Source organism: Tachypleus tridentatus, chromosome 4 (genome assembly GCF_004210375.1).
Source record: "Tachypleus tridentatus isolate NWPU-2018 chromosome 4, ASM421037v1, whole genome shotgun sequence".
Classification (NCBI taxonomy): domain Eukaryota; kingdom Metazoa; phylum Arthropoda; class Merostomata; order Xiphosura; family Limulidae; genus Tachypleus; species Tachypleus tridentatus.
In genome coordinates, this window is record NC_134828.1 from 98,173,417 (window position 1) to 98,185,739 (window position 12,323).

General features: G+C 33.0%; 1 protein-coding gene across 7 annotated transcripts in view; it reads left to right on the forward strand.

The window, feature by feature from the left end:
- Positions 1–12,323, forward strand: part of LOC143249744 (protein FAM219A) — a 60,950-nt gene that overhangs the window by 24,830 nt on the left and 23,797 nt on the right. For all 7 annotated transcript variants that reach the window (XM_076500091.1, XM_076500086.1, XM_076500087.1 and 4 more), the window contains exon 4: positions 5,560–5,653. In XM_076500091.1, the coding sequence (XP_076356206.1) occupies positions 5,560–5,653 (94 nt within the window). The remainder of the gene's footprint in view (positions 1–5,559; positions 5,654–12,323) is intronic.

Consider the following 12,323-nt stretch of genomic DNA (forward strand, 5'->3'; position numbering starts at 1 on the left):
GCTCCGTTTGGCCTTCGCATCCGGGCGCAATTGGATGAATTGGGTCTGTCCTTGGATAACATTGCAGATTCCACAGGTTGGCCCATCCCACCATGGCTTATTACAGCCCCAAATGTGACCTTTCTTTCAGTCACCTAAAAAGGCAGATACTCCAGATTGGAAGTACCGTCTTTTATTCAATGAATATCTTTTAAACAATCATTCAGTTCCCATTTATACAGATGGTTCCAAATCAGGTAATTCAGTGGGCTCTGCTATGGTTTGCTATGGGTCAGTAGTTGCATGCAGAATCCCTTCTACAGCTTCTGTGTTCACTGCTGAACTGTATGCCATATCTCTTGCCCTGGATCATATTGCAGCTGAGCAGTACTCCAACTGCACTATTTATACTGATTCGCTTAGTTCTATACTTGCCTTGGAATCACTACACGTTAGCTCAGATCCTATTCTTGCTGATATTCGAAACCGACTGGCCCATTTCTCATTAGCAGCTACTTCAATCCAGTTTTTCTGGATACCAGGCCATGTTGGTATTTGCGGGAACGAGCTTGCAGACATGGCAGCTAAATATGTCTGATTCAGCACCATCACTCCTATGCCTATTCCGTATATGGACTATGGTGTTGTCTACAAGGCTTGGCTCCGTGCCAGCTGGTAGTCCACTTGGAGTGAGCAACGTGACAACAAACTTTTTCAAATCAAACCCACAATTGGACTTTGGCCATCTAGCTTCCGTAAAGTTTGGAAGGAGGAAGTTGTTCTCACTAGACTACGCATTAGTCACAGTTTTTTAACTCATCATTTTCTTTATCTGGAACTGATGCACCAATGTGTAGTTTGTGTAACACTCAAATCACTATCAGCCACGTTTTACTTTCTTGCCATCGTTACAATTCTCAATGACGGCAATATTTTAAACATATTTTTTCCCAAGGTCAGTCTGTAACATTGGACAGAGTTATTGGTGATGGTGACTCTGTCCATCTTGATAATGTTTTACTTTTTAATGGCCATTAATCTTTTTAATCTCATTTAAGTGTTGCATATTTATTCATTACACCTTTTTAATTGTTGTTCCTTTTTTACAGTTTTAATCTCTCTCCTTCAATTTGACATTGGACAATGGCCAAAACATTAAATAACTCGACACCAGGACTGGAAAGGCCAACTTCAGGTGACTAACGCTACTGTTTGAACTTGAACTATCCGTTTGAACTACTAGCGAGTTGTTAGTCGCATATCATTTCACACTTTTACAATTTAACTTTTAGTACTGGCCATATTGACCTAGCGAGTTGTTATTATACTACCTTTGCTGCATATCATTTCACACTTTTACAATTTAACTTTTAGTACTGGCAATTATATTGACTCTTTTATCTTTAACCATTATTACGAACCAGGACTGGAAAGACCAACTTCAGGTGACTGACGGTGGTTCTTGAACTTACCTGTTAGTCTTCCTGGTGGGTTATGATCATTACCATTTTGCTAGAGTAAATATTTTACAATTTTGAAGACTGGATGTCACCATTGGTTTTTACACCATTTTCTGTTTTAATTGCTGTTTTGTGTTTACCTTCATTTACTTTTACCAATTTTACTCCATTTACTTGACTTTATCTTTTTACTGGACATTTGGCTACTCATTGTTACAATTTTGCTATGTATCTTTTAAAACTTTTATTCTTTTACATTTTGATACTGGTTGCTATGACACATAACCCAGAACCAGGACTTGAAAGACCAACTTCAGGTGACTGACGGTGGTTCTGGAACTTACCTGTTAGTCTTCCTGGCGGGTTATGATCATTACCTTTTTGCTAGAGTAAATACCTTACAACTTCTTATACTCTGCCTTATATCTTAACATTGTAGACTAGGTGTCAACATTGGTTTTATACTTTTTTGTTTTACCTTCATTTCCATTTATGTCTATTACTACATTTTTTTTTTTTTTTTTTTTTACATTTTTACCGAACGTCTGGTGCAGATAGCCTCGCTGTTTTGTGCCATAAAACACTAAATCAATCAATCAACAATCAAATTCTGTATGTCATAACATGCTAAACGAGAGTTCCTACTAACTTCTCTGAGAACCTTCCTCTTGGTTCTTTCTGGAATTTTGGTGGGCCATCTGGAACGAGGGAGGTTAGCAGTTGATCCTGTAAGCTTAAACTTGGCAATTGTACTTTGAACAGTAGATTTTGGCACATTAAGTTGTGTAGCAATACCGGAGAGAGACACACGAAACTTGTATTTTAGAATAATTCAGTTTTTTAAAATCACTGGACAGTTGTTTTCTGTTCGCCATGATGACCAAGCAGATAATGACAGAAACGGTGCTAAATTGCCGGAAGTACATTTTTTGCTGGCTAAATTCCAATAATTATGAATCCAGTGTCTAGTTCTGGAATGGTATAATGTAGTTTATTCGCCAAACTAAACAAAATTTGTACGAGAATATCAGTTTTTTTCATGTTCTGAAGTGTATGAACACTTTATGCTCCTCCTATTTTTGGTTATAAACAGTTTATTTGTCATCTAACTTACATAAAAATTTATGTAGATATGTGTTAGTATAATACTTATAATATACAATACTTCTATTTGCCTAATCATGATACTTTTTAAGTTATGAGCCAAAAGCCACTTGGGACACAGGAGTATGAACACTTTCTGTCGTAACTGTAATTTAAAGGAGATTCTTTAAGTTGGCATATGGACCATGCTCAGTACATTTGTCACCCATTATCTTCATTACATCACATTTTCATATAGTCAGGGTTTTGTCTTTTACCTGTTGCTGTGCACCAGACATTAGTGAGACTTTAATTAGTATGTTTTATTATTTTTTCTCTTTTTCAGAAGCCTTCTTTATTCCATCTTTTTCACATGGATCCCACTCTGTGGCAAGCTGTGTCTGCACAGATGTTTTTAACAACAAAATCAACACTGTACACCATGTTGACTTACACCATTTCATCCATAGGCCTGCATGGTCACCATAGAGATAGGGTGCTCCACAAGATTGCTGGGAGGTTACCTACTTCACAGTGGTTGCTTTATAAATTTTTCCATTTGGGACTATACCACCCATGGATTGCATGGCTAAAACAAAAGGGGATAGCTGTCCATTCCTGTTATGCCTTGAGCAAAGAACTCAGTATAGTTTGCTTTTCAAAATAGGGTATTGTGATCACCAGTTACACTGTTTTGGTGATAACAGCCATCAGGACTCTCCAATGCATTTTTACCCTCTTCTTTGAGTGGAGTAGGGGAGTCCTTATCACTTTCCAATTCTAAGCTGCTTGGGTGGTGGACAATGATTTTCACTGAAATGCTGGCTATAATCATTTCATTGAAAGTAAGGTGGTGGTGTTCTATTGGTGTAAATGCAACTTGGCATCCACTGGTGTTGATCATTCCCATTACTTTTGGATGTTGTCTCCTGATATTACTTACTCTGTCCAGGAGCTGATCTGTCACCTACCTGGATGACATGGCTTCCTTATACTAATTACATATTTAACAATATCTTCAACTACTGGGGTTGTTCAATCAGTTTACAAATGGATGTGGCCTCCTTATATTATATACACTAATGAGGAGTTGATTCTTCACTGAAGTGGTTGATGTGGCCAGCTACTGTTTGTTATTTATTTACACATGGTTCTGTTGATCCTTCACTTTTAGGTTGACAAGGCTTCCTGTCACACACCACATTAAAGCTGGAGTTGATCCATTGCACATGCAGTTCATCCAGTTAGATTAGGATGGATTCCTCATCTTAACTTCATATGGATGTCAGTTTTTGGGATTGAAGTGCTGGATTCAAGTGAATCAATCAACATGAGTCCTTGCACAAGTTGAACCAGCCATCTCGATGCAGAATAGTCAGTCCTGGATTGCTGTAGGGTGTTGATCTTTGTGTAGCACTCAGGAATTGGTTTGTATTTGAATCTCCAATTCATGGGTTGGAGATGAAGATGGTGTAATTCTCATCCAACTTTCTCATGGATGTCAGTATCCTGTAGAGGAGGTTTTGAATGTATTTGACTTGCCGAGTATAATCTGAGGCATTGTCATTCTACAGTTTGCAATTTCTGCCCTAGTGTTTTATGAATTTCTACACATGGGTAAAGAGTATATTTGGTTCAGAAGTGGTGCAGTTCCCCTCCTCTGATCCCCACATCTCTCTCTCATTGTCAGGAGTATCCTTTGGATGCATGGAGGTTCCTCTACTGTTCGTTCACACTGGTTCCTCCTTCTTATCAGTGTGGGATCCTAGCTAACCTTGTTATAGGACAGGGGTTCCCAACCTTTTGGCACTCGCGACATGAAAATGTAATTGATGAAATAAAATTAATGTTATTCCAAGCTACTTCTAACAAGGCTTTGCGACCCCCTTGGGGGTCGGGACCCACCGGTTGGGAACCCCTGTTATAGGAGGTAAATGCCATATTGGAAGTTAGAATTTTACTATACTGAAAATGTACTTTTAATAAATACTTACCTCCTCTCACACTTCCCACCCTTTCTACCCACTTCAGTGCTCACATCTGCCAAACTTTGAAGTGAAAGTTCATTAAAGGACTGTAGAAGGAGTTATGTGTCATGTGAGTGTACTGTTGGGTAACAGGTGATATGCATGACAGACACTTTGGAATGTACTAATTCCAACAAGGGAATTGTGCAAGACTTGCATATGTGTAAAGAAAGAGTTTGCATGTATAAGGCAGTACTGAACAAGAATAGCTAATCTTGAGAGGGAGAGGTAAGTACATATCTGAAATACATTTTTATTATAAAAAAATTATAACATTAGGACAAAATACTGGGAGTTAGGCATATACTCAAGTTTATTTTTAATATAGAGATGATAGTTCTGCTTACTTTATCAACTTTGAAGAATTGTTTTGGAGTATATTGTTATAAAGGTGATCCTTTTATGTAGATGAAAGTAGAAATGCTGTAGAAATTAGAATAAAAATATCCACCTAATGGTAATAACACAATAAAAGTTAAATGTTAATTCTAACAGGTTGTCAAAATTTCAGTTTCAAATACAAAATATATTGTTCCACTTCAGTGTAAGCCTGTTAAAAAAAGATCTTCATCTTAATATTTTTAGCAGTTGGGTTAGTAGGCTTTAATTCAGTTTTAGCAAAAATAAATAATAACAGTAGGTTTTATGCTTTAAAGATTGAAGGTTACACACTATTCCGTGCAATAGAATTACAGTTTTAGACCAACTACTTATTTGAGTTAACATTAGTTTGGTAATTAAAACAGTTCTTCTTGTAACCTGCTTTTTTTTTCATACAATTAAATTTCTATTCATGCTAAAGATTGTGTACTGAATATTCTGTAATGCTCTAGTTGTATCACTGCTTTAAATGTGGTAACTAATTAATGAAATTAATTTGGGGTAAGATAGAATGGAATGTGAATAAAAATATACATTTTAGTAGTGTGACATTTTCCAATGGTTCATTTAGTAACTGTGAAGTATTACAATGTTTTGAGTGTGTTTTGTGTATTAATCTTCTTTTTCAGAAAAACATATTCAGAAAGCAAGAAAAATACGACAACAAGAACGTGAAAATACGGTGGATTCTCAACCTAAAAAATTGTTAATTTCCCGTAATAGGTGAGATTCATATATAATGTATAGTATTTATATATCTTTCTTTTTGTAAAATATGTTGTGGTGAGGTATAATTCTAATAATTAAATGAACTAGTTTTATAATTCCTGTATGTCTAAACATTCATCATTCATCTTGGAGTTTATATATTAGTAATATGTAATCTGGAGATATGTTGTTTGGACATGACTATATCTTGAGTAGTTTTTGTGTGAAGTAGCATTTGAAGAAATTAACAAAAAATTGATCAAGGTGCTTGATGAACATTTTAACCATGGTTCATGAAGAGAATGCTTGTCAGAAATGAAGAAGAAAATGTATTTTTTGAATATATTTTCATATCAAGTTATTTGTGTAGAGGTGTATTACTGAGAATAATGTTGGCAAATTATTGCAATCCTAATAATTCCTTTTTATCAGATGAAGTGCAATTAGATTCTGTTTAATATTTGTTGCTGAAAGTCAAAACTGATTTTTACTACTTTGACAGACCTTAATATAGATTTGAATTGCTTTTTCTTGGAGATGTTTCATTATGTTGAAGCAGCAATGAGTACCACATTATGTAGTCTTAATAACCAATTGTTTATTTATTTATTTATTTATATATTAAGCACACAATTTTTTTTCACAACCAGGTTTGTTTTCTCATAAAATTACTTATTACAGGAAGTCTTTAGATTTAGCTTCTGGTAGCCTAAAGTATTTTTTTCAAAGACATAAAACATTTTGGACCTGCTGTATGTTTAGAGGAATTTTCAATCTTTTACCTGTAAGTAGAGGTGCAGAAAAAGTATAATTGGTAATTGTGCAAAACTTTCTACCAGAATGGCCCAAATTCTGCAGTGGTAATTACAGTTAATAATAAAGTCTTAATTATAAGTGAGAAACTACAAAGTGTTTATTTGACCACTCTGTGAAAGTTCATTAGACTGGTACCCTCACTGCTAGTGATATTTCTGGCCTTTAACCCAAGAACAACTGATGAAGTTGGGCCTGCTTAGTGACACTGAAACATAGTTGTTAACTTAAGCTTCATTTTGCCAGTTAATACTGTGTTTAAATAACTAAACCACATATTGAACTACTTAAATTTAAACTCTGAATAATCATAAGTTGCAGAAACACATACAGTCTTAATAAGTGTTACATGAGGCAAAAATTAAGTTAGATGTCCATAAAACAGTAGCATATCCTGTGTGAATATATGATTGTTAAGAGTGTACCTGCTATAGTTTTACCTATCTTAACCCATCATAGAATTTGAGTATGACCTTACTGAAGATGGGGAGAGGGGGGGGGGTTGAAGAGAACAGATCAAAGATGACCAGTTCTTAAAAGTGGAAAGATAATTAAGAGAATTTAGCATACAGCTTGAGGAAAGTCAGAGATAGGTTTAGTTTTAAAGTTCTTTGGTACGGGAAATGCTTGGACTTGTGTTGAAGTATGTAAATTTAGGGTAAAGTTATTCATATCTTATAGTGACTATGTTAACCCTTAAACTGTGGCCATCATAAATTGATGGTGCTACCTACAACATTCCTGCTGTTTAAAGGTTAATTATGTTGTGTATAAGAGTCAGTGATTACATTGTAGTAAAAGATTGAAACAGGAAAGTGTATGTTAAGAGTTGAATAAAATGATAACTTTGAAAGATGGAATACTTATGTTTATATAAGATTATGTAAGACAAAGACAAAATTTTGCACAAGTTCCTAACTTTTATGTTAATCCATAAAACTAATTTATATAATATTCTTATTGAAGATTGTATGAAATGTTACCAAAACTGTAAATGTAAAAATGCTGTGTGCAATTTGGTGAATGAAAAATCCTCTATGCAAAAGTTTATCTTGTTAGCATTTGAGATTTCCATAAAATCTTCCAAATTTGAAAATTGTCTTGCATATCCAATGAGTTGTGATAGGTAAACTTTTTGCATTTTTTAAAAGTTTTTATCTGGATATAGGAATACAGGAAATGTATAACTTTAAAAGTTAAAATCATTTATTTTATTATTAACCTTGAAGGTTAATGACACTAATTTTTATCTTGAAGTAGTGTGTTTCATTTGTAGTTGTAGAATTTTTTTAACTACTAGATTTGTTGAGAAGATATGTTTAGCTGTACTATGGTTTATATGAATTCACTCAGTGTCAGATAGTGGTTAGGATGAATATTATCAGTGAAGTAGTTAGTGTGATCTATGCAATTTGTCAGTTTACTTGCATTTGTTAAAATGTCTAATAATTGCATTTTTAAGTTTTTTAATGATATTTTGTAAAGGTTGGTTAGTGTGAAGATTGTCAAAATCAAATGTTTTTATAGATTTTGCTATGAAAAAATTTTCACATTTATTTACATTCTGTGGAATATTTGATAATTATATATTGAGTAATACTCTTTTTTCATTTGTAATGCAATAGTGTTTCTTCATATTTACTTTGACATACTTAAGACTTTTACCTAATAAAATGGGTAAATATTTTGTGGTTGTTTTGGTTTCAATTATGAATTTATATTTGTAATCTGAACTGTGGAGTTCAGGAATCCAGAATAACTTGGGAATCATGTCATTGTTAACATAGGTATCAGTTGCAAATTCTGTCAAAATTTTATGTCGTTTGTTCTGATTTTAACATAAAGAGAATTACCTCAAGATTACAGTGTTTGAAGGTTGGAACTGAGTTTCTTACAAAGTGTAATAATTTAGAATTGAAAACAAATCAATACAGTTTTTAGCTGATTTATCTTGTGGTGTTATATTATACTTTTTATGTAAATATTTTATAAATTCTGCAGTAAATTTAATCAAGTATTTTCGTCAAGGTATTAGGTGTAACTTTTTTTTCTTTCTAAAAACTATTTCTGTTGTTGGTTACTTTTACTAGTTTATTCTGTTGTAAGTACTGATTAGAATTTAATTTTCACTCCAGTTTTAAATCAAACATTTAAGTGAATGCATCAACACAATTTATAGTACATTTCCAGTTAATTTTGGTTACCTGCAAAATATAGGTTCTTTTTTACCAAAAGTTTGGAATCTTTATTTGTAAAGTGTTAGGGTTTCTAGTAATGAAATACTAAGTGGGTGTGCAAGTGCAAATTAAACTAAGACAATCACAATCCGAGGTTTTTAGTTATTAATTTTTATCTTAAAACCTGTTATAATTAAAATTTGCTGTTCCAGTAGGACTATGTAAGGTGTAAGTTAATGCTATAAATATAATGTTACAGGTTACAGATAGTAAGTTTTATGCTTTGTCATTAAATTGTCCCCTGCTGAAAAAGCAGTAAGTCTTTGGATTAGCAACACTAAAATTAGGGGTTTAATATCCTTCGGTGGATATGACAAAGAGCCTGATGTGGCTTTGCTGTAAGAAAATACACACACACTGTCATTAAATGAAGCAACAAAACATACATTTTCTTTACTTTATATGTTTCAGGTTTAGTTGGAAAGACTGCTGACAAGCAACATATGAAAGCTAATTTAAGTTGATTATCAAAATTTGTAGAATTTAAATTGGTTTGATTAAGCTTAGGGTTTTTTACTGTAAGGCTTTTTAATGCAATGCAAAAGCCAACAGACTTTTTGTTTTATATATTAGAAGTAATTCCTCTATTAAGCTTAATGTTTTATTTTTATTAGTTCTATGTTTTTACTGCCATGAATATGGTGAGAAAGTATTGATTGAAAATTTACAGTTTTGTGAAACTTTTTCTTTTATCATTTTATCCAAATGAATAAACACTAACAAGTGTGTTCAACCAGTAATTTTCTCATATTTCTGGTGAAACACTTTAAATTAATGGATCATCACATTTAATACTCTAATAATTTATCTAGAAAGTCTTAAACTATGAGGAGGAATATTAAATGCTGATATAAGAAATTATATTTCTTCATAGAAAATATCTATTCATTTTTGCACATAAACACTGATAAATTCACCTTACATTGTATTAAACTGAGTAAACTACATATTTTCTTCTGCAGTGTTGTGTTGGTAAATTTTAGTTATGACTGAAAATATCATTTTTTAATGTCATTATTGAATGTATTTTGGAAAATGATATTATGTCTTAAGAGCAGTTTTTATTATTATGCTGTTGGATTATAGTGTCATTTCTATGACTGGTGAATGTCTGCTAGGTCAAGTATCATTATCAGTGTTAGGCCCCAGGTTGCCATTACTAGTCTGAATACTGAAATTTATTAACAAACTTCTCACAGTACCAAACCAGTCTTCATGGGTGTTACTTCACTGGGCTAATAATCCCAGTCTGGTATCAAAATTGCCTTTTTGTACAACCACAGAAATATCTGAACCCATAGGATTACCAATTCAGACCCTGGGTTCACCAGTATGAAAACTGAGAACTGCAGATAACTAATTTCAGGTGTATATAATATGTAAAGTAGTGGTTAAATTTAATAATTTAATGTTGTATTTCCTATTTAGTTTTAATAGTTAGTATAACTTCTCATTGTATGGAAGAGCCGTAAGTGTACAGCAAGCTAGTCTCTTTGCATGTGGAGTAGGTTAACAAACCTAGGCTATGAAGGAACATACTACAAGTACAGTTATGTAACAACTTCTACCACAAGAGCTGCTAAATTACTACAATAATAAGTAACAACTAATATGGTCTCTGCTCTAGGTCATCAGTTGGGTATCTTATTTGTTAGCAGTCTTTTTTGGCCTTAACTCCAAAATATTTGACAAGTGATATTACCAAGCACTAAAGCAGAATTGTCACCTGATACTTTATGTACCATGCCTACCACATTTGTGAGTGTAGTTATAACTATTTAAAAAAAAAATTAATTTTGCATATTAATCTAACTTAATAATATATATAAATAACTAAAGTCCACATTACTCTATTTGAGTTCAGTACTGTAAGTTTCTATAAAGTGCAGAGACATAAACTTATACCATATTTAGTATGTGCAAGTTACAACTACTTGTTCACAGAACAGTGGTACAACCTGTGTGACTATATGATTGCTAATGTATGTGATCCAGTTATACCCACTTCAATTGACCATAATGTTTGATGGTGATCTTGCTAAAACAAATCTACCTAGTGGCCAGTCTTGAAGTGGGATGGGGGGGGGGGGGGGGGTCTTAAGTAGAACTGTCCAAAGATGACCAGTTTGTAAAAGTGGAAAGATGCCTTAAAATAATTTAACATGATACTTGAGGTAATTTGAAGATCAGATATTGTGTTAAATCTCTTTGGCATTATAAATGCTTATACCAGTGTTTGAGAATGTAACATTGTTAGTACTTCTGTAGCATTTTATTATGTTGAAATTTAACATGGGAGTAAAATATAAAGTCTGTCTAATTAAAAGAACAATGTGGGTTTGTCAGTCTGTGCATGCATGCACACTAGCTTTCATGGAAATGGCCAATTGTTCAGTGGTACTTTATGTTTCTTGTGTGCAGGAGTGAACGACATTTAATGTGCATGATTATGTATGACTACAAAACTGTGATACTTATAACATTATCTTTAAAGACAGTTATTTAAGCAATATAAACAGCATGATTTCATTATAATTAACAAATGGATAAAGTTATAGAATTAGACCCAATATATAAACATGCTTCATACATGAAGTATGAATGTACCTGCTGCATAATCTAAAGTAAATAGCCTTAATAGTAACTTCCACAGCTTCCTTCTTTTTTTATGCTTTAGAGCTAATATTGCATATAAGAAAATAATTACAGGCTTCAGATAATATAAAATGATATTTAGACACACATACAGAAATTTACAAAATAAACACATGGTCACAGTTGATTTTTGCACTTTTTGAAATTATAATTTTTAAGATTGCTATTTTATAATGTCACTTGATCAAGACTTTGATCAAGAGAAAATGTCAAGTTCCGATGTGGTTTATTACCTCTTTTCACATAAATAGCCATTTTCCTTTAATGTTGTGCTCTATGTGCAAAACGATTTTACACATGCCACAACCCTTGAAATTCTCAGTCTTCTGGAATTGATGATTCCAGTGCATCTTGCATGCAAATTATTATGTGGCAACTCTCTACCGATAAGAGTGTGACATATTCCTTAGACTCGTGACCTCTTCTGTTCAGTTTTATTGAACTGTCACTTCTTGTTTGGACTCTTGATGTAATGTTTAGTTTGTGCTCTGTTCAAGTGTTTTATTTTGTTCTTTTTTCCATATATTTTTATTAATTTCTCTCAACAAGTTTATTCTTTATTATACAAGAGTGGTATTTGAAACATTAAATTATTCAAAAGTGGAACTATTTTGTGTTTCTACTGAGTTACAGAACTTATTATTTCATTATGAATACTTTTTTTTTTATTTCTGCCAACATAGTTGTGTTTGGTTATTCATTTTGCATTATAAATTTTATGTTACCACTTTAAAGGTTATACATTTCATGAGCACATTTACATGGGCTTCATGTAGCTGTACTCCATGGGAAAAGTATTGGTTTTACTTTACTGGGAGATTGCTCATCCAGTGAGGCAATCTTTATTGGGCCTCATTTTGAGTCTGGGGGCTCACAAATTCTGACATACAGTCCACCAGGTTTGGAAAGATAAAACGTTATACTGTTATGGCTTTTGAAAAATTTTATTTTTAATATTACTATCTGTAGTTTTTTTAGGT